The sequence below is a fragment of the Gavia stellata genome, chromosome 11 (genome assembly GCF_030936135.1).
Source record: "Gavia stellata isolate bGavSte3 chromosome 11, bGavSte3.hap2, whole genome shotgun sequence".
In the NCBI taxonomy this organism is placed as follows: domain Eukaryota; kingdom Metazoa; phylum Chordata; class Aves; order Gaviiformes; family Gaviidae; genus Gavia; species Gavia stellata.
The window spans coordinates 16,010,029-16,030,813 of NC_082604.1; the positions used below are offsets into that span (position 1 = coordinate 16,010,029).

The 20,785-nt window shown below is 38.6% G+C and overlaps 2 protein-coding genes across 4 annotated transcripts in view; both read left to right on the forward strand.

Moving 5' to 3' along the window:
- ATP13A3 (ATPase 13A3) overlaps positions 1 to 10,010 on the forward strand; it is a 35,521-nt gene extending 25,511 nt beyond the window's left edge. For 2 of the 3 annotated variants that reach the window (XM_059822342.1, XM_059822343.1), the window contains 8 exons: positions 41 to 137; positions 1,028 to 1,100; positions 1,936 to 2,113; positions 2,757 to 2,944; positions 3,399 to 3,487; positions 3,676 to 3,756; positions 7,605 to 7,694; positions 9,223 to 10,010. In XM_059822342.1, the coding sequence (XP_059678325.1) occupies positions 41 to 137; positions 1,028 to 1,100; positions 1,936 to 2,113; positions 2,757 to 2,944; positions 3,399 to 3,487; positions 3,676 to 3,756; positions 7,605 to 7,694; positions 9,223 to 9,420 (994 nt within the window). In that variant the 3' untranslated portion in view covers positions 9,421 to 10,010. The remainder of the gene's footprint in view (positions 1 to 40; positions 138 to 1,027; positions 1,101 to 1,935; positions 2,114 to 2,756; positions 2,945 to 3,398; positions 3,488 to 3,675; positions 3,757 to 7,604; positions 7,695 to 9,222) is intronic. The other variant, XM_009821198.2, reaches the window with a different exon arrangement.
- Positions 10,011 to 16,672: 6,662 nt separating this feature from the next.
- GP5 (glycoprotein V platelet) lies at positions 16,673 to 19,423 on the forward strand. The gene is made up of 2 exons (XM_059822854.1): positions 16,673 to 16,742; positions 17,469 to 19,423. Exons 1-2 carry the CDS (start codon positions 16,712 to 16,714, stop codon positions 19,421 to 19,423), a joined length of 1,986 nt encoding a protein of 661 aa, XP_059678837.1. The 5' UTR covers positions 16,673 to 16,711.
- The last annotated feature ends 1,362 nt before the right edge of the window (positions 19,424 to 20,785 follow it).

Below are 20,785 nucleotides of genomic sequence, written 5' to 3' on the forward strand. Positions count from 1 at the left end.
AGAAAGCTTTCTAGTTACATGACTGCATTTGTTTTGACAGGGAAGGCCGTGCTGCTTTAATAACTTCCTTCTGTGTATTTAAGTTCATGGCATTATACAGCATTATCCAGTACATCAGTGTTACTCTGCTATATTCTGTAAGTATTCTGTATGTGCTTAAGCAGTGTCAATGTGATTCAGAGATTTGAAAATTGATAGATATTTAATATAAATTATTGTAAGTCTCTTTGAGTACACAACACCCGCATTCTAAAAACTGTCTTTGGACTAAAAGTATTGTTAGTATTTTTTGCCTTTTTTATATTAACTGTATGAAAAACATTTTAGTATCTATTTAAAAAAGGCAGTAACTAATGTCTGTGAATACAAAGTCTCTATAGTGGGAAGTCCAAATAAGCATATAAATTGAACAAAAATACAATTTTCATTTATTTAAAAACTGTCAGCATTTTACAATAGCCTAACTTTATTTAAAGGGCAATGCTTTCCTTTTATGTAAGGATTGAAAGAGATCAGCTTTCAAGTACTGAGTTAGGAGGGGGGAAAAAAGCGAAGTGGAGTATTTCCTGTTAATATGATTGGATTCACAGTCTGGTATATGGTAGAAATTCTGTATTTTAATTTGTATTCTGAGTAAGCTAAACATAACAAAGTATTTAAGGATCTCTGAGGTGGAAGTTTTGACAACTGTATGACTACGTAGTAAGGTTATGGTGTTTAGAGAACTGTGGGCCTAAGCTATTATGTCATTGGTTTGTAAGATTCAGTAATATGCTTGATTACAAACAAATTTCAATTACAAATAGTTTATGCATCTTGAAACTGAAATTGTTTCATACCTTCATACTTCAGGATTTGATCTGTGAATTGTAGAGTACTCAAGACTGCAGATAAAGAAAGCCAGTTTGACAAGAGACTGTCTTGTTTGTAGAGTGAAATTTAAAGAATTAATGCCGTAGGAGTGTCACTGTAAGATGTTTCTTGGTGTGACGAAATTACCAATGTTTCAGTTGTGATTTCTGTCTAGATCCTGAGCAATTTGGGAGATTTCCAGTTTCTCTTCATTGATTTGGCAATCATTTTGGTGGTTGTCTTCACTAGTAAGTATTGTGCTGAATTACTGCTGCTGGCTTCTATGAAGCAGTTTTTGCTTGGTCAAATTTTCTTTAATATCTAATTACATGCTGTTTGGAGTAAGCACTGTGACACAGAGTTAAGATACTATGACTACTACAGTATATGAATTAAAAAAAACAAACCAGTGTGTCCTGAGTTAGATTCATCTGAAGTTTGTAAAATGTCCTCATACAAAAAGCAGGTTGTGGGCATGATCTTAGAAAAGTAGTTCTTTGCAGTACAGGAAGTCATAAATCTCTACTGACATGAGAAAACTGGTTTTGGGATCAAAACAGGAGTTGTTTCAATGTCATCTTCTGAAATGTTTTGATTTCTTGCATTTTTAGTTGAACTTCTGTCCACAAAATGCTAAATGCAAAAACTATTATCTAGTGAAGTATTTGATTCCACATATGAACCTAGCACTCAGTTTACTGGCTAACAGTAGAATTCCATTTTCAAGTTTAATAGAAACTGCCTCTTTGAAGCCATGGCACACCAAAACTGAGGAGATGGGCTATAAGTCCTTGTGCCAGACAAAGGGAATTTGGCCAGACATTACTAATTCCTTAAGTCTCGTGGCTTCTGTTGTTGTCCCCTGCTATCCTGTGCTGCAGGGGGTAACTGGCCTGTAGAAGGCACTGTGGCATTATTCTAGTGCAGTATAATCTTTTCAAGGTGGTTTTACGCTTGCAGTTCTGGACTAATTTTTAGAGTGATGTCATGAGCAAGCCATTCTAATTCCACAGAATGTGAACAGGGTAACTCTTGAAAACCATAATGATGTAATGTGTAATTTCTTTTTCTTTCTCTTTGCAGTGAGTCTGAACCCCGCTTGGAAGGAGCTTGTTGCGCGAAGGCCTCCATCAGGTCTTATCTCAGGTCCACTTCTGTGTTCCGTTTTGTCTCAGATCATCATCTGCCTCGCTTTCCAAACCTTTGGGTTTTTTTGGGTCAAACAGCAGTCCTGGTATGAGCCTTGGACAATAGAATCTGAGTAAGTGCTTCAGTGGCTCCGTGCAAGACACAGTAATCATCGGAAGTTATAGGCAATAATTGCTTTCTTCTTTATTGACCCCCTTGGGGGACTCTGTAAATAAAGCTTCTGTATGGCAGCTTGTTGGTCTGCTTAATTTTTTGTGAAAAGCATACTAATACATAGGAGTTAACCAATGGTTGAAATGCAAAATTGGGTCAGAGCCACACTGCGCAGCTGGCACAGTTGAGATTGAAAATAATGGTTCAGACCTATTTTAACTCTTCTATATTATAAAGGGTTTTTTCCTGTTAGAGCTCCAGTAAATCAAATTCATATTTCTGAAAATGAAGATGTGTTTTAGTCTTTTAGACTGTGATATTTTCTTACCTGTCTTCAACGTGTATCTACAGTGATAGTTTCTAAATAGTTCATGTAGTGAACTTAGAAGTTGGAAGCATAAAAGAACTCGAAGCTTGGAATTCACAAAAATCACTATGTCCCTGATGGAGTTTTAAGTTCTTTCTTACTACCTGTAATAGATTTTCAAGGATAAGCTTTTTTAACTACTGTAGCAATTTGTTCTGTCATTACTTTTGCTAATAAGTAGGCCTTGTTTGCATATCCTCCTTAACTCAGCGTTAAATGTTTTTTTATGTTGTAGTGCATGTAATGTATTGGATGCCACAAACACCAGCTCTTCATACCATGAGAATGAGACTCTTCATGATGAACATTACATTAAAAATTATGAAAACACAACTTTGTTTTTTATATCCAGCTTTCAGTACCTCATAGTGGCAATTGTCTTTTCTAAAGGAAAGCCCTTTAGACAACCGTGCTACAAAAATTGTAAGTACTTTCTTACTATATACACTTCCAAGTAAAACTCCAAGTGACTGTGCACTTATTCATCCATGGCTTGCTTACAATTCTGTTGTGCCACTTCAGCAGTAATAGTGTTGCGAGGAGAACATCGTACAATTATCCTCTGATAATCGGAGCTAGAAACAGGGAAGTAGTAAACTGTATGGAGAAATTTGTGTAATAGTTGCTTTGTTTGTAGAAGTATATGTGTATATAGATTCCAGCTCCACAAGTGAGCCAGTGAGAAATTGAGTCTGGCCTTCTGTCTCTTTATGGCTATCAGTGCAACTTGTATTGCCAAAAATCTGCCTGGAAGGGGTTTAGAGGGAGAAAAGAGGTTATTTCCAGGGAGTAATAAACCCATGATACATGGGAAAACTGTTTAAAACTCTGATTGTGAGATGGTCCGATTAAAATATTTTTTTTTCGTCTTTTACAGTTCTGTTTGTTATGTCTGTGATGGTTCTTTATGTCTTCATATTCTTCATCATGTTGCATCCTGTTGAATCTATTGACACATTCCTTGAGGTAAGATTCAGCAGATATGCAGGCGTCTGTACTTCCTGGGATAACAGGTTGGCTGCTTTTTGGGCAAGCTTGACCCCTTTAGAGCTTTAACTCTGGGGGGGAAGGGAGAATTTATAACTCTGAGCCTGTTTGGAATGTGTGTTTACTTCATATGTATGTTGCTAACCTCTGACAACTTTTTCTCACAGCTCGTGTGTGTGCCATATGAGTGGCGCCTAAGAATTCTCATCATTGTTATTCTCAATGCAATTGTGTCTGTGCTGACGGAGGTAAGAAATTCCAATGGAAAAAATGCTTGCCTGTTAAGTGGGTTTTTTTCAGGGTACATGTTTGTCTTTTGTTTAGAAGGTCTCTCTTCACAACTTGCCAATGTAAGTGGCTGCTGTTTTCTTGTTAAGTTTGTATTCCTAAAGATGTCCTTGTAGGCTAGATTTAAGGTGTCAAGGTTTTTTGTGTTAAAAGCATAATTTTTAAACATTTATTAATTAAAAAAGGGGGGGAAAAGTTGAAAGACTTACAAATTATTTCATAGGACAATACTCTCCATATTTATTTGCTGTGTTAATTCAGTCCAGAATAACATAACATAGTGAAGAACTATGTAAAATCCTTAGGGGGAAGCCCACCTTCAGTCAGTTGGATCATACACGTAGCTCGTTGTTAAGAATAATGCAGGTCTATAGAACTTGTTCATCTAATCTGATCCAAGTCCAGAAGTAGACGTGTTCATGTAGATCTGCTTTTTCCAGCCCTGAACTTGTCCAAAATCAGTCACTCTGGATATTGACCTCTTCTGTTGTAATTCCAGAGTTAATGTGGGCAGAAACACGCCCTACCTTTCATCCAGGTACCCCTGTGTTGCTTCCAAGAATCGGAGTTTGACAGATACATCTTCCAGAAGGAGTCCGGATTCAAAGCCAGTCATTTATTCGTGTGGCTAGTTCTTCTCCCTGTTAAATTGATGCCTGATTTCCAACCTGAATACATTTGGGTTTTGGTTGCAGCCATTAGTCACTTTTTTTTTCTGCAAGATGAAAAAGCCTTTCAACATTATCTAGTGCTTGCACACTACAATTATCTGTTTTTGCCATGTAACATTTTCTGCAGCTTCTAGTCAGTATTTCCATTACTATGTGAGGGATTGCTATCAAGGTAACCAGCATAATGTTTGCTTGGTTCATACCGTTTTGGCCTTTGAAGATTACTACAGCATTAATATTCTTTCCAGTTGACTAGTTTTTTCCCTTTTGTTTGTAACTTAGTAGAAATAAAATCAACCAAGGTTTTTTTGATACTTCAGTCAAAATTATCAAGGCTTTGTGTTCAAAATACTGCAAATTCTATTTGGAACAACATATGCTATTATGTTGCTCCCTACTGGAACATGTTTTTCAGTGTTTTCACATGATAGGCAATAACATGGCAGTAGATACTAAATTTTTTGGCCTTTGCCTTGTTGTTAACAAGTTTATCGTCTCCTAAAGATCCTGTGCCTTTCTTACATTATCCTATATTTACTCTAACCCTGCTTGTGATGGAATTTTCCTTTATGCCCTTTAATTAATTCTTCCTTTTTTGTACTACTAAACTCCTTTTTTTATTTGTTAAAAGTTAAATTTTATGTATGTTGCTGTCTGTGCTACTGAAACAAATAGTTATTCTGAAGCTGCAGAATTGTGGCTTTTTTGTCTTCTGGTAAGTTTAAAACAAACCTCCTAGATAGAAATGTTTTTTCCTGTTTACTTTTTCTAGTCAGTTTTTTGATGGTTTTTACCATCTCTGGGAAATGAGCTTTTTTGAAGCACTAAGATTATTCCTTGGAATTGAACTTTGTGTTGATCCGTGGAGTGTAAATAGGTGGTGGTTACAATTTTCAGTCCAGTGATAAACATTACTGAGAGAAATGAATTAAACTTGGCTTCCGCTGAAAAATTACTTTGTTCTGCAGATGATCTTCCTAACTTCATACAATCTGGTGATGTTTCTGTTCTGGAAGTGTCAGGGCTCTAGCAGAAAGTCTGTACAGTGTGTCAGTCCATGTATCAGCACATGTCTCTCAAGGACAAGTGGTTCTCTGGTTTAAACATTCATAAGGTTCCACTCCTGGGCCTTGTTGGTTGCCCCATCAATTTGTAAATTCCTGAGTTAACCTAAGTAATATAATTACTGTAGAGCATTTGCTTTCACCCGGTATTTCAAACCCCACCCCACTCCTCTTCCCTGTGCAGGTGTGAGTTAGCATCTTTCAACACTTCAGTCAGTTAACTGTCATTACCAAAACTGGTAATATGATTTGTCACATTCCTTTTAACCAGACTTGCCTATTTATCTTGTTGCCCATACTTTAGTAGTGGAATAGAAGTAACTATAGGCTTCAGTTTTCTTGATATTAACTGTTTGGGATGTTCTGCTTTGACTTAAAACCTATTTCTTCCACTTTCACTGTTAGTTCAATGCTTTGTTTACACAGAGAGACAAGTTGTCTTACTGTACAGCAGGTATCCAACAGAAGCATGGTCTAGTGATCCTCAAATCCCAAACCTTGTTTTATGATACACACTTCACCTTCCATAACTTCAACCTGCATTTGTCCCACCTTTTGAACTGTATTTGTCCAACTCCAGCAGTATCACTCTAGACTCCCTGAAACTTTTTCGTGTGGTGCCAACTCTTTGGGTCCAATGTGTTGTGTAGAAATTGCAGGCTATGCCATTCCTTCACTTCCAGTATAGCTTATTGCCCTCCTGTCCTTGTGTGCCTGGCTGGATTTTCTGCTCACTACTTTTCACTACAGAGTTACTGGGTACCACAGGTCTTATTCTGAGTATCTAGGAAAAGCTGCTGATGGCATCTCCTTATTACTTTTAACAAGGTACTCTGTAGGTATATCACCTATAGTTTGTTCTGCTGAGGGTAATGCCCTGGTAATTACCTCTTTAAGTGTCTCATAATGATGAGATACATGAGGGATTGGATCTATCCTCTTCTGTCACACTTGCCAGTTTGACACTTTTGTGTCACACTACAATCATATGTAGTTTCTTTAATTGCTTCTACAGCAGGAATGATTTCTGACTGTGGCTGTCCCAGACATGTTTTCTGAAATGCTGTGTAAAGCTTTTGCTTCTTCCATGTGAGTGCCAGATTAGGTTCACAAAGCACACATATTCTTTCTACCAGATGGTAGAAAATATTGCACAACAAAGGCAGATCCTAGCAGATGTTCCTCCTTACCCTCATGGCTGGTATAGACATACTTAAACCAGACTGGTTCAGAAATGAGTATCTTAACAATCTGAAGATTTGTTGGCAAATGCTTTATAAAAGCACAATAAAATTCTGGTGTCTTGTAACATCATAACCATTATAAAATATATTATAAAAGTCTGGCTAATCAGCTCCCCTTTCTCAGTGTCAGAGGTTAGTCAGATGTTAGAAGTGGAATCTGTCCAAAGATCAGAGCTGTAGGCTCAAGGCCATGGAAGACACAGGTTCACACCTGTGTTGCCGGATTTGTTCAAGGCTCTCGAGTCTGCCCACGCAGCTGTATGAGAAGAACCAGATGTACTGAACATACTGTTCACCTTCTGCCCGCTCTTCCAAAATCTGGAAGAGCTCCTGCAGAATTCCTTCAGACTTCCTGCTGGTGGCTCAGCTTTGCCACCCCGCTGAATCTTTTCTGGGACTGTCACTGGTTTAAAACAAACTACGAACAAAGCGTAGCTACAGCGTGCAGTACGCTATAATGTTAAAATGGTTTGAGGGGAAACTGCTCTAAGCAGTCATGTCTGCGGTGTTTAACAGGTTTTTTAGAGTATTGCAACACATTAAGAATGTGTATTTATGAAATTTACCTACTGTATTGATGGATGCAGTTTTGATCATTGTTGCTATTGATTTAAAGTACATGTTCATATTCTTAAATCTCATGTGAGCACTTTTAAGAGTGAAAATGTTTATCGCTTAAGTACTGACAAGTAATGTAAAACTGTCCGTTTTGCCTGGCACTGAATTAGTTATGCCTAACACTATTTCAGATTTTATTTGTAATGTGCACACTAACAACAAATGATCATTAGTTTCTTTAATTCTTCCTGCTCACTGCAATGTCTCACAGAATGTCCTCCTTGATATGATCCTTTGGAAGGTTGTGTTCAATCGAGACAAACAAGGAGAATATCGCCTCACCATACCCCAGCCGCCTCAGGTTGGAGACTAGTATTTTGCTGTCATCATTTGAGTGCATGCAGATTAATTCAGTTTTGTCTTTTTTGTGATCTATAAGCGTCTGTTGCCTTATCTTAAGCTTAAGACTGTTTAAATTAGATTCCTATAACTTGAATATTAAAAGGAAAGGCTTCTGGTTTTATATTTTTCTCCTTGTTGACACTTAAAGAATTTAGCTCTGTACAGCAGAACTGCGAAGCAAAACCAGAGGATTGCTTTTAAGACTTTTCTCACTTTACCTTCAGTTTGCACATTAGCAAATTTTACCTGCATTGTCACAAGTTAGCATGCTAGGGCTGGAGAACGTCTTGATTTGCTTGGAAGCAGAACTGCTGATGCTGGGTCTAACCCAGTTCTTCATTAAATTAATTTGGTTTAGGGTTTTACAACATTGTCTTGTGAGAGCAGTAATTTATAGCATGTACAAATGAAACAAAACGGGAAATGAAAGTGTGTTATTACTACTTCAGATGGTTTGAGAGACTGAAGGATGAGCTTCTGCTTTTCAGGTGACCATGGATCTTGGTCTGGTCTGCCCCTCTGTCAATAATATATGAAGGAAATCTATGTGAACCCCATAAAAAAAATAGCTTTTTCTTTTTTTAAGCCTGTTGGCTTATTATTTTTAGTTGGTTGTAGGTTTGTTCTTGTTAAAGTTACAACGGTTTATTTCTCAGCACCAAATTTTATTAAATGTATTCACCTCAGATTCACATTTGTCCTTTTGAGGCTGTTGCAAGAAAAAATTGCTTTGTGTTCACTGAAGAACGGAAGTTGTGCTTAGGACTCATGTTTGGTTCGGTTCACCAATTGATAGAAATTCAGAGCATTAAGAAAACTACAGAATATATAGCCATTAAAATGTCAGCCCTGTGGACTACAGGTTCTCTCAGAGACATGAGAGGGATCCAGTCTTCAGAATGAAGAATGGTGTCTCTTTTCTCCAGCTAGTTAAGTTACAAGCATTTAGGACTGGGAGAGGAAAAATGGGAAGGAAGACTTAAGTTCAATAATTTGTGTCTGTTTTAACAATTATTAATACCTGTAGGACTTAGGTTTCACAGTATCAGCAAGTTAAATTCTGCCACTTTTTGGCTGGCTGCCTGCCTTCAGTTAAACAATTCATCGCTTAAAACGTGTTTTGAGACTCTGGGAATTTGACTGCTTTTGCTAGACCAGGCTTTTATTCTTCAATAGTAATGTCATTTAATGGTGCCTGTTATACCTGTGTTCATTGAAACTACTATAAAATTGGTGACCTTAGATGTTACGATAATGCAGAATACTTGGTTTTTCTTAATGTTTTTTAAATGTCATTGCTACCATAGTATAGCAGAAATGACACGACAGAAAAATTTCCTGTACTATGCTTTCTAGGTCCAATGTGACAATGAAATAGTAAATTAGAAACTAAAATAATAGTTTTTCTTCTAGTGATTTACTGTATTGTTAGTTGTATTAATTTTTTCTTACGGTAATCCAGTTTTCAAATCTGTTTGCTTCTGCAGGAGGCTGTGGATCGCTGTGGAGTCTGTTTCCTTTCTTCCCTGTTTGGCTGTAGAGAGAGGACACCAAAAGCCAAGTATATGCATCTAGCTCAGGAACTGCTGGTTGATCCAGAATGGCCACCAAAACCCAGAACAACAACAGAAGCGAAAGTACCACCCCAAGAAAATGGTTCATATCAAATCATCACTGTAACATAACAGTGGATCTTGGTGGCATGTGTCAGAATGTAATTTTAAGGCTTTATTTGAAATTGCAGTATACTAAATGTCGAATTCTAATGCAGATATTTCCAACTGTTTTGTCTCTCTGAATGCAAAGTTCAGAGCCAGACATCTTATGGCTATAAATTTTAAAAATGTAGGTTACCTTAGGCAGAACTAAAATGATTGTGTTTCCTTCCACCTTCTTTCAAATTTCATTATTCCTAAATGAGATGTATTTGAAGGTTTAAACTGCAGGGCAGTTAAAACAGGTTCAGTTTATTTGCCTGGAGTATCTTAATCATTGTTCTAACCTGCTTACCTGGGCACATGTTCATGTAAACCCTACGGTGTAATGGTTTCATGGTAGTACTAGAGGCACATAATAACCTTGTCATGCTTTTTTTTATATATATTCACTGTTGAAAAAGCTTTGTGCCTCAGAACGGTTCTAAAGTTTTGGTGTGTGTACCTCTAAGTTTGTCCCTACTAGTAAGGAGTGTTTCCAGGTGTAAAGTTTGGATTTTAAGTTTTAATTCTTTAGTCCGCCACAGCAGGAATTGGGAATGCTATAGAAGCAATATGCTCTGTCCTTAAAAAGAAAGCACATTGCTTTCAAGTGGGTTCTTAGCTTCTTTTCTAGCTAACCCCAAGGAAGGGCTTAGGTGGCCTCCAGAGGAGGAGGCATTTGGCTACTCTCTGCAGTTTTTGGAGGAGGAAGGCTGGAGAATCTTAACACTTTCTTCTGTCTCATGTTTTATTACGTTTAGCTATGCATTTCTCCACAGACCTTGCTTTTTCCAGCAGAAGGGTTGGATTATACCTTTGTGGACCATGTTTTATTTGTAAATCTTAAGATAATTTTCCTATTTACCTTGAAGTAGTAAGGCCAGAGTTACTGCTGCAAGGGAAATGGGGGTGGGAGGAATATTTTCACATGCCCACACTTGGGATTTGTGCATGTTGAGAACATATGCATTTCAAAGAGTCTGCCAGCGTCTTAAGCACTATATGTAGCTGTATGAAACAAAATTAAGAGAAAATAGATGAGCTACAATCTGTCTTGCTGCAGAACTATAAGGCTTATGTGGATTTTATTTAAAAAAAAAAAAAAGGAAAAAGAAAAGCTTGCATCACCAGTAATGCTGCTTAAGCACTTGGGGTAGCAATACATTATTTTGCCATTAGGCGGTGTCAAAACACAAGACCACTAGAAAAGAGATCTGCAAAGATGTAGAGGCAGGGATAATCTTCATATGCAACGCTTAAAATTTTGTTTTCTTTTTTTTTAACCACAAATTACTTATCTCCAAACCATCTTCAACTTGCTCAACTTTCAGAAAAGTCTTGTTTGGTGTCTTTGGGAAGATGATAAAAACACTGACTCTTGATCAGCTTGTTTTGACCAGATGCAACTGACTGGTTCAGACACCTCTAAGCTTTGGGAGAGGATCTGGGATTTGGGGAAGTCACAATTCTGTAGAGATCCTTTAGAGAAGGAAGTCGGGTCCTTTAGAGTAGTCGTGGAAGGAGGACCCCAAACTCCCTGGCCGGCTGGGATCCGTTTGAATTGTGTGCGTTCTAATGATGGAGTTTGAGGTTTTGGGTTTTTTTTTTTTAAATTTCTGTGGAGATGATTCCATTCCAGCATTGTTAAAAGGGGATTTTTTTCAGGTTGGGCCTAATTGCCTTGTGCTGTTCTGTAAGGCAGTATGGACAGTGTCCCCCACTGCTCATGTTATGGTTTCTGCAGTGTTGAACGTAGTGTGCCGATGGGGTGCTAAATGGTTTGGAAGACTTTTTCCTAGAACTTGGGGGCTTAAGTTATTACCACTCACTCCTCATAAATAGTACGCATATAGTGTACTATCCTCTAGTCCAGCTGTCAACTGTTTTCCTGATTTTTCTTTTTTTGTTGTTTTTTGAAGGGTGGAGCAGGAGGAAGGGGGAAGTGGTTTTCTTAACATTCATTCAACAGAGCAATGTAAAAGTCTTATTATCCTGGCTTCTGAGGGTCATAAACATCGAACAACATCAGTAGCTTTTAAGGGGTCTGCAATTGTGGACTTGGATAAATTTATTAATCATGAACTTGAGTCGGTTGGCTAATTTCTGTCAATGTTGATTTTACAAAATCTTTGTAGCGTGGAATAATTGAAGAATAATTCTTAGCTGCGTAAGTAGTATTCAAATTTAACAAAAAGTAATATTTTGGTTGGAAAACGTTCTGAAGCTATGCATCTTGGACCTGGGAGCTGTGACTTATCCTTAAATGCATATGCTTTTGCTTTCCATTTCATTGACCATTTTAGCTTGATTGTTACATCAAAAGTGAAAGAAAATATGTGTCTTTCCCTCTTATATGCTTTTGCTTAATACTTTCTCTAAACTGATAATTTCTTTCAGCTTGTTTGGTTTCTGAAGCTAGACTTTCAATCATACGCTAGTTTATTAGACTTATCTAGAAATTGAGTAGGAAACAGCTTATTAAAGTGGGCTTGTCTTCGGAGAACATTTTAGGGAACTCCTACTAAAACTGATATTGCCAAGTGTCTCCACTTGAGTGACTAATGGGTCATGAGCCTATTTAAACTTGAATATTTTGCAAATGGGAGTTAGTTTCCTCAAGGTATGCGTTCAGAGTTAGTAAATGTTCTTGAGGTTGCATGCTTGAGCTCTGACCTATTTGCTTCTGACGCTTAGTCAGGAATAATAAATCAGCTTTTCTGAGAATCCTTCTTGTTGTTGCAAGTTCAGCCACAAAATAGGCTTTTGCATCTTCTGTAATTATTGGGATTTATGCCTTCCTGCCCAAGAGCTGAGTTTGGCCACCTATAATTTTTCTCATTTCAAGCAGTTTAGTTTTTCTGGTTTTCAGAAATGCAGCAAACTAGATCTGCGCTAGCATATTCAGTTTCTGCTTTGAAGTAAGATGAAGTTCAGTTTGTAGTGAAAAGAATCTCTTCTAATGTTCATCTTGGAAGTCTAAATTCAGGTGAACAGACTGATTTAGTGATCTCCACTAGATACTTGGTAGACATTTTCTTCCTGCTGTATATTTTGGCCTTACGTTGAGGAGTTTGATTTATTATTAAATTATTTGTGTATGCAGACTTTAATCTGTACGTATTTTACTTTGATGTATTAGGATTTGTAAATATTACTGATTTTTAAATATTATTTATGCACATACTTAAAGGACTGGTCTACCCAGAAAAGCAATTGCTAAAGAATAAATGTCACTTTTTAGAAATAAATTGCAAGATCATTAAAATGTATATCCCTCAGGGTTATTTTTAAAGGTGGGGTTTTTTCCTCTTCCCTTCAGATTCAATTAGCAGTAACTCTAGTTTCATGTACTATAGAATTAAATCTACTGTAAAGAAAATGCTGCGAATAATGCTTGAGTAGAAGCGCCTAAAACACCCACAGAACCGACTGTCCATATTCATTGTAACTTTAAATTGGAAACTCTTACTGTTGCACTTTTAAAAAGTTGTTGGATTTTTATTTATTTTTTTTCTTCATGAAGGTTGTGCTGAACAGTCATCCCAAATTGGGTAAATAATCCTGTACTGTATATGTGTATACAGTATAAAACTAAGCAGATGTGGAGTCCTTTTTATGCTGCAAATTTTTAATGCTTATGTTGGTCATCACAAAATGAGAGAGCTAAAGTTCTGTAGGATTTCTCCCATGAAATTCTGAATTGTAAACTTAGGTTTTTGTATGTCTAAGGGAAAGCTGTGGGTTTTTGACAATTTTTAGAGTCTTGAATATGTTGATTTTATACAGTAAAGCTTCAGGTTTTTAAAGCTATTTTCAACAAATTGCAGCTTGTTTGATAATTATGTGAACCAGAAACTACTTGGTTTGTCATGAATTCCTCAAGCCTAACACAGATTAAAAGGCTCATCGTTACAGCGCTCTCTAGAAGCTCAGCTTCCTTTTTATTTTTAAATCTGAAATGATACTACATCTTTGTATTTAAAATATGTATTGCTGCTCTAAATGGTACCCTGTTGTCAAGAGGCATACATAAATAACTGTACAATAGAATTGTAAATAGACTTGTAAATCATTTTTGTGACTGAAGCTCTTTGAAAATAAAATTAAAATGAACAGATATTTTAACTCTTTTCATTAGTTTCATGAAATTGTTTTTAATTAATCTTTATACAATTAGATCCAAAGCTTGTTGAAGAATACAGACTTACTCCCACTGATGTCATGGGTATCTTGCTCAGTGCCTCTATTTTTGAAGATGGGGGTGGAGAGGTATGCATGCCATGTGTTAGCAGTGCATACGGTAGCGCTGCTGTTCTGCAGTAGCATAATATTGACCGTACTTTTGTCTGGTGGCTTATGAGAGCCATTTAAAGCCAGACCTTGTACATGTGATAGCAGCTTGTTATCCAGATGTTCCTTCTGTTCTTTGACGTGTGGGGAGGTATTATCTTGAAAAGGCTCTTGGGTAGATGTTTCTGATTGTGAGCTGTTGTCGCAGTCACCTTCAGAAAAATCACACAGAAATGAAGACATCTCTTCTATCCTGTGGCTCACCTTCTGTTTAAACATTCATTAACAGAGCATATTATTTTAAACTTGAAGATAAGGTGTTTGAAATACCTGGTTATTACTTCATTACAAAAACTTAATCTTTTAATTTCAAGTTAATATTTTGAAAACTTAAAGCTCTTCTCTCTTCAGAATCTTTCAGGCTTTCGGTTTTGTTGGCCTGTGACTACAGAAGACTTGGAGGAAAAATAGAAGCCAGATGGGTCAACCCTGGATTGTTTAGCCAAAGGGTTAAGTAGAAAAGTCTTCATTCCTTACCCAAATTGCTTTGACTCCAATCCTGCAAGAAAGTAAAAGAACAGCCTTGTGAAGGTACATATCAGTCACTTGGTTGTTTATAGTAGGTGTGTCCACTCCTTCAAAACCTAATGCCCCTGTGTAGCAGACCACAGTGAAGCTTAGTGTCTAACAAATTTGAAATTTCTTTCTGATCATAATTTGTGCTGAAATACAGATTTCTAACTCCAGCCAGATTTGCATTGAGTTGGTTGAAGCACATACTGTAATACCACTGTGAAAGAAGCTACAAGTGTTTTTTGTGCTGCTGCATGTGTGACTTCAAACTTTCTCCTGTTTCGTGAGTGGTCTCAAGTTCTACTTTTGGTGTTGCATACAACCTATGGAAGCTGGTTGCTTACAGAACTAAATGTAGGCAAAATCTGCTCTGAAGCTTAAAATATCCTTTGGCCTTTCACAGTAGTTACGCACATATGGGTGGAAGTGTTATCTAGAGGATGCGTTTTGCTGTTTTACTTCCCATTTAAAGTGCAGAATCATGGTGAAGCCTGATTGCCTGCTATGCTCCTAGTAAGTTCCTCTAAAAAGCAGATAAGTTTCTAAGGTACTGTTCAAAATTCCTTCTTCATGCTCATGTGCATTTAGAAACTTGCAAGAAAGTAAGAAAGTTAAGCACCATAGTAAATTATACGTGTGCTCAGTATTCTATGAAACTAAGTACAAAACTGATTTGTGACTTTTAATATACTAACAGTATTAATGCATTGCTTCTGGCATCCTTTCATAGTCTTGAGAAACATTAAAGGAGTGGTAGAAAGGGAAAGAGGCAGTAGATGAGAACGTGGTAAATGACCAGCCAGGCTGGTGTCCTTTCTGGAATGGCAGGTGCCTCACATGAGGGTTTGAGAAAATTTTAATACATGGGAATGTATAAATATGACCTTTATGTGGATCTTACTGTATTCTCTACTATTAAAATCTTCAATTGTGGAAGTTTAAATATTTCTTCAAAAAATACCATTAGCAGCTCTAGATGTTTGAGATTCATAGGATTATCCAGTTCCTGTGCCAGTCATACACTTGTGGCCTTAATCTCTTGCAAAGAATTTCTACCATTCCATTGTCTGTTTGTGAAAACGTATGTCTTCTAGCGCTTCTGAGTGTCTAACCTTGTGTCATTGAATACTCTCTTATCTTCTGTTATGAGACCAGGACAATGGACATCCCCAGTCTACAGACTAGCGTTAGCCTGTTTCTTATGTTACAGACTCTGGCCTGCAGTCGTGCCCTCTGAGGGACCTGCGTCTGCAGTCTGCAGGTTTTTTTTCCCCATTTGTTTCTCTACATCCTTACTTCTCTTGTCTTGCTGAATCCTGTAGTTCTGCCGTGGTCTTGGGTTGAGTTGGTGCAGGTTGAGATGCCGGTCAGGGTTTGAAACAGAAATTTCTTGGTGCGTTTCTGTCCCACATGGGGGGTTGCCCTCGTGCACCACCCAGAAGCGGCTCACCGGCTGCCTGCTCTGCGTGCTGCGTGCTGTGGGCTCAGGTGCTTGCCCTGGGTGCACAGGGATGTGCTCCTCATCAGCGTGCTGAGGTGGGGCTAGGTGGGACCAGGGCTGGGCTGGCTTACGAGTTTATTGAGGTGAAGGCATCATTGATTTATGTGAGATGGTCTGTTTTGGAGTGGGGGGATTGCTAGGAGGGTGAGATTCTCTGAAAGATTCTTGTTTGACACAGAAAAGTCCTTTGGAAGGGTAAAATCTCAAGGCCTTTTTTTAGTGACTTACGGTCTCATTCAAAGAGTTGTAGAAAGCCCAGTGAGAGCTCGCTGTGCGGCACCGTGTTGCTGGTAGCTGGTAGTTGATACCACTATGTGCCATGTCCTTCCCTTCCCAAGGAAGGGATGCAGATTTTACCAGTCTTCAGTACTCTGAAATTAATAACTTTTTTTTAAAAAAAAAAGTACTCCCTTTTGGTTTTTTTGATGCAGCAGCTGGTTTTGATCCATGGTGGTACGTTCTTGTCAGCAGTTCATGCATGTGAGAATTGCTATCCCACCTGATTTACTCCTTTTTAAGTGATAGGGTTTGTACCCATGTCTGTTTGTGGGCTTGGTATGGGAGAGCTTCATCCTTGCCCCTGGAAAAGGGTATGTTAGGATGGAGCCTTCCTCTCCCCCGGTGTTCTCGGTGCTGGAGACTGACACTGTGTTAGATATGCCAGTTAGGTCTGCAGAACTTCCCCAGCTATTCCAGCAGCCCTAGCTGCTGCTTCTCCTGCTGATCAGCCAGGTGCTTGACTTCAGCTTTCTGAATCGCTTGGACTTGTTGATTTCACTAAGGAAGTATTTCTAAACTGTGGATTTCTGTTTGACTTGTTCTTTTAAATATTATCATTATAGCTACAATGATTGCTTTCCTGTTCCTTTTTTCGTTTGGAAATCTATACTGCTTTCCAACTTTGTGGTATGTTTCATGCAGATCTACCTTTATTGCTACAGCTTTCTAGCTAACTTCGTGGCACTTCTTTCCTCTCATTTCATTGTATTTTTAATACCACTGATAACTTAGTATTGTGTAAGCTGTTGAAATGAGACTCGTTGGTTATCAGAGGCTCACTACTGTCCTGTGCTGCATGAGCTCTTGTTTGTTATTTCAGGCTATGTCAAAAATAGCCTGTTGCTTCTTGTGTGTTCTTGGGCTGTTCCAAGAAGTGATCACTTGAAAATACTGAGAGATGATTTAACAGACCTGTGTGCTGTTTTGCTTTTGGCCACTTTAAAATATAGGACACCCTTTTTACCTCCATTATCTATTTTTGCAGGCTAAACATTATTTTTAAACCTCAGGTAACCTTTAATAAAAAAATATTGTGGGTGCAGGACCTTTTGATAATTTTTTTAAGATTTTCTGTGTGTAACTTAGTATACTGCTTTTTTGTTCAAATAAATACATGCCTTATGACTACTTAGTTTTATCATGATTTTCATATGCTTTTATTATCCTTGACTAGTACAAATACAAGGAATACTTGATTTACAAAAGAGCTTTATCTGTACTTCTCAGTGTAAGCACAGCACCTTAGAAATATTTGCAGTCAACCATAATAGAGATCTTGAAGTTTGCTTTCAAACACACGTTTGCAGATTTTATGATATATTCGCACAACTTTGTTGGCTGCTAAGTTATTAACAACCTGTGCTCAAACCCTGACTTTCTCTTATCTTTGTAACAGCTGATGTTCCTGGCACCTCAACAAGGATGTTGGTGTTTTGTTTGTCAGTGATGATCAAGCTTTTCTTCCAGTTGGATGCATCTGTTTGTCCTGAGAAATGTGAGTGCTCGTCAAAAAATGCAATTCATTGCTCTGGTCCCCACATAAAAGACCTGGAATCATTAAATCTGCCTTGCAACATGACAGGAATTCACATAACGGACACTAACGTAACATACTTGCAGGATGTTTTTTCTGGGATGGTGGAACTGCAGCATCTCATCTTGTCTTCAAACAACATCTCTCTGGTTTCGCCAATGGCTTTTAAAGGCTTGAGAAGGCTAAAAGCCCTCAAGCTGCTAGATAATAAGCTGGTCGAACTTCCCCCAGCAGTGTTTGATGACATGGTACAGCTTCAGCAATTGATCCTTGAAAATAACAGGTTGAAATCCATTGAAGAAAATCTGTTTGACAAACTAGCTAGTTTGGAAGAGCTTTTCTTGAACAAAAACCAACTAACAGCACTTCCTAGTGGCGTGCTGAAGAAACTTGCCAAACTCAAAGTACTGAACTTGTCAAGAAATTATTTGGCAGCACTGCCTAGAAATATATTTAGTGCATTAACCAAGCTTGAAAAGCTGATGCTGTATTTTAACAGGCTGTCTTCAATAGAGTCTGGTATGTTTGATAGCCTGAAGGAGCTGCTGGAACTCTTCCTGCATTCCAATAACATCCAGTCCATCGCCCCTGATGCATTTCATTGTCTTCATAAACTGAGAAGCCTAACGCTCTCCAGAAACAAGCTTGAGGTTTTGCCTCCTGGGCTCTTTCTGCACTTGCATGACCTGTCTAAATTGACCTTGTACAGGAACCCACTGAAGTCTCTTCCAGAAGTGTTGTTTGGAGAAATGAGGCATCTTGGTAGCCTGTGGCTGTATGACACAAAGCTCTCAACAATACCAGATTTTGTGTTCAGTAACTTGACAAATTTAGAGTTTCTTGTGCTGAGTTTTAATCCAGAGCTTAGTGTTCTTCCTGAGAACGTATTCAGTGGTCTGAATGAACTGCGGGGCCTTTCTCTGCATACAAATAATATTTCCAGTCTGCCAGAGGGCATCTTCCTGAGCCTTCAGAAACTGCAGAACATCTCCCTTTTTGATTCGAGGCTTGAGGCTCTTCCTAGAAACCTCTTTCATAATCTCAAGCACCTTCAGAAGGTTTACCTCAATAGTACTAAGCTGCAGTCTCTTCCTGGAGATTTCTTCACTGCTTTACCTGCGCTGCAAGAAGTCTTCCTTGACGACAACCCTTGGAAATGTGATTGCCAAATTCTTGGCTTCCAAGAGTGGCTCCAAAAGAGCATGGAGATAGTTAAAAATGTGCCATCTCTAATGTGTGCCAGCCCGCTGGCACTACAGAATATTTCTCTTGTGGCTCTAACGGATAATCACCTGAAGTGCCTGCCAACCACAGCCATTACATACCAAATGTTCAGCTCCACTTATTCCCAGGCTTCGACTTCTCTTGTGACAGAGCACTTGACATCGTCTTGCCAGACTAATGTAACAGTGGCATCCGACATGGATACCAGCACACCCACATCTATTCCTCTTGCAACTGCAGGTTTTACCTACTCGCATGTTCAAGATGTTGGACGGCCTATGTTTCACTTCTCAAATGTTCCAACCCAAGCTTCTCCCAGTGCCATAGTAGAAACCAGCAGTGTCAGAGGAACGGATTTAACTACTCTTGCTTGGTGGGATGAGCTGCCAGCCCGCAGGAGTGCTAAGCTCTATTTTAATACCAGAATTGCTTATTGTCAGCTGTTCTTGTGCCTTCACACTTTCATTGTATCACTCCAGGCTGTAACCATTGTGCTCAGTCTGTATGTGATGGGTAAAACAAGGCAGCTCTTGCACTCCAGAAATATTCCTGCTCAGCCTGTAGTTCTGATAGAATTTTTAAGAAGTTAGAGAATACCAGCCAACGAGAGGATTAGAAGCACTGTTTTGGATGCATTTTGAGCATCGGGGCAGTTCACATTTGATTCAGATATGGATTACAAATCTTCATAGCAAGAATCATAAAGACCTTGCTTTTACAGCATAATGAAAATGCACTTTTATGTACCTTACAGTGTTTGCGAAAAGTGATTGTAATCACTGTACGTTGCTACAGCACTTGGTGCATGAGCCCAGAGGGAGAGCTGAAAGAGAATCTGTGGTCACCTCTACGTGTGTGCTACTAGTTTCCTGCTTTGGACTGCAGCCCTGTCCCTGCCAGACACCACTGCCTGCTGTCATGCTCACGCTGCTCAGATGGAAGTGGCATCAGCGTAGGGAAGTCTACATAGGAATACGACTTTAACCATGCTTTAAAGGTTGCCTGTAGTACTCCAAATGTTATTATGCTTTATGCTGCCTGCAGTGTTTTGTCTCCTTATTGAGAAAAGAAACAATATTTTTGGGAGGAGATGCTGGAAAAGACCTTTTGAAAATGGAGATGAGGGCATAATGATATGATGCAAATGTCTTGGTTTTTGCTTACTGTCCTCAGCCCTTTTCCAGGACACGGCAGGAGGAGGGGGTACCATTTAAAGCTAACAGTGCTTTTCCTCTAGCTTAACCAGAGGACGATAAGTAAGACGCTGGGCTAGGAAGTATAATCTTGATGTTGTTTGTTTTGTTGGAAACTTTGTAACATTATGACAAATCTGAATTTTAAGTAAAGACTTTCATCCTTAAACTTTGACCAGTGGTCTGAAAAGCAGGGTGTTACTTGCTGCATGATGTGGCGAGTGTTGAAACCGGAGTGACGGGCAGATGCCCAGGACTTGGCTCCAAAGGAGCATAGTTGGTTTGAGAGCTGCTCTTGACTCAGCTGGGAGAGAAGGGGTTGGTCTCTCCTGGGCTTGGCTAGCAAAACATAGGCGTGCAGCAAAGTGGCAGGGAGCCTGCCTGATCTGAGGGCCCTGAAGTGTCACCACCTTTTTTTGAAGTTGGCTGGGGAACATACTCATCTCTGTCAAATTGCACTATGCAGTAGCATGTTTAGTCATATTCAGTCTCAGTACTTTTTCTTATTCCACAGTATTACTTCCTGACTTCCAGCCCTTTCAAGTGTTGATATGCAAAGACAACTACGAGGCAATAGCGTGGGTTTTGGTCTTCGTACTGAAATGTTTTTTTTAATATTATGAATGATAGTATCTTAGTTTGTAAGTAGACTGGTAGCTGTCAGACTGCATGTGCTTTGGTAGCTCTTGGATTTAACTATTGGCTTTTATCTTAATGATGTGACTTAGCTTGTTCTTAAAAGCTCTGATGTTGTGATCA

Coding starts and splice junctions, on each gene's coding strand:
- GP5 (XM_059822854.1), top strand. CDS start 16,712: ATGCAGATCTACCTTTATTGCTACAGCTTTC. Junction 16,743..17,468: donor CCTTTATTGCTACAGCTTTC/TAGCTAACTTCG, acceptor TTATCTTTGTAA/CAGCTGATGTTCCTGGCACC.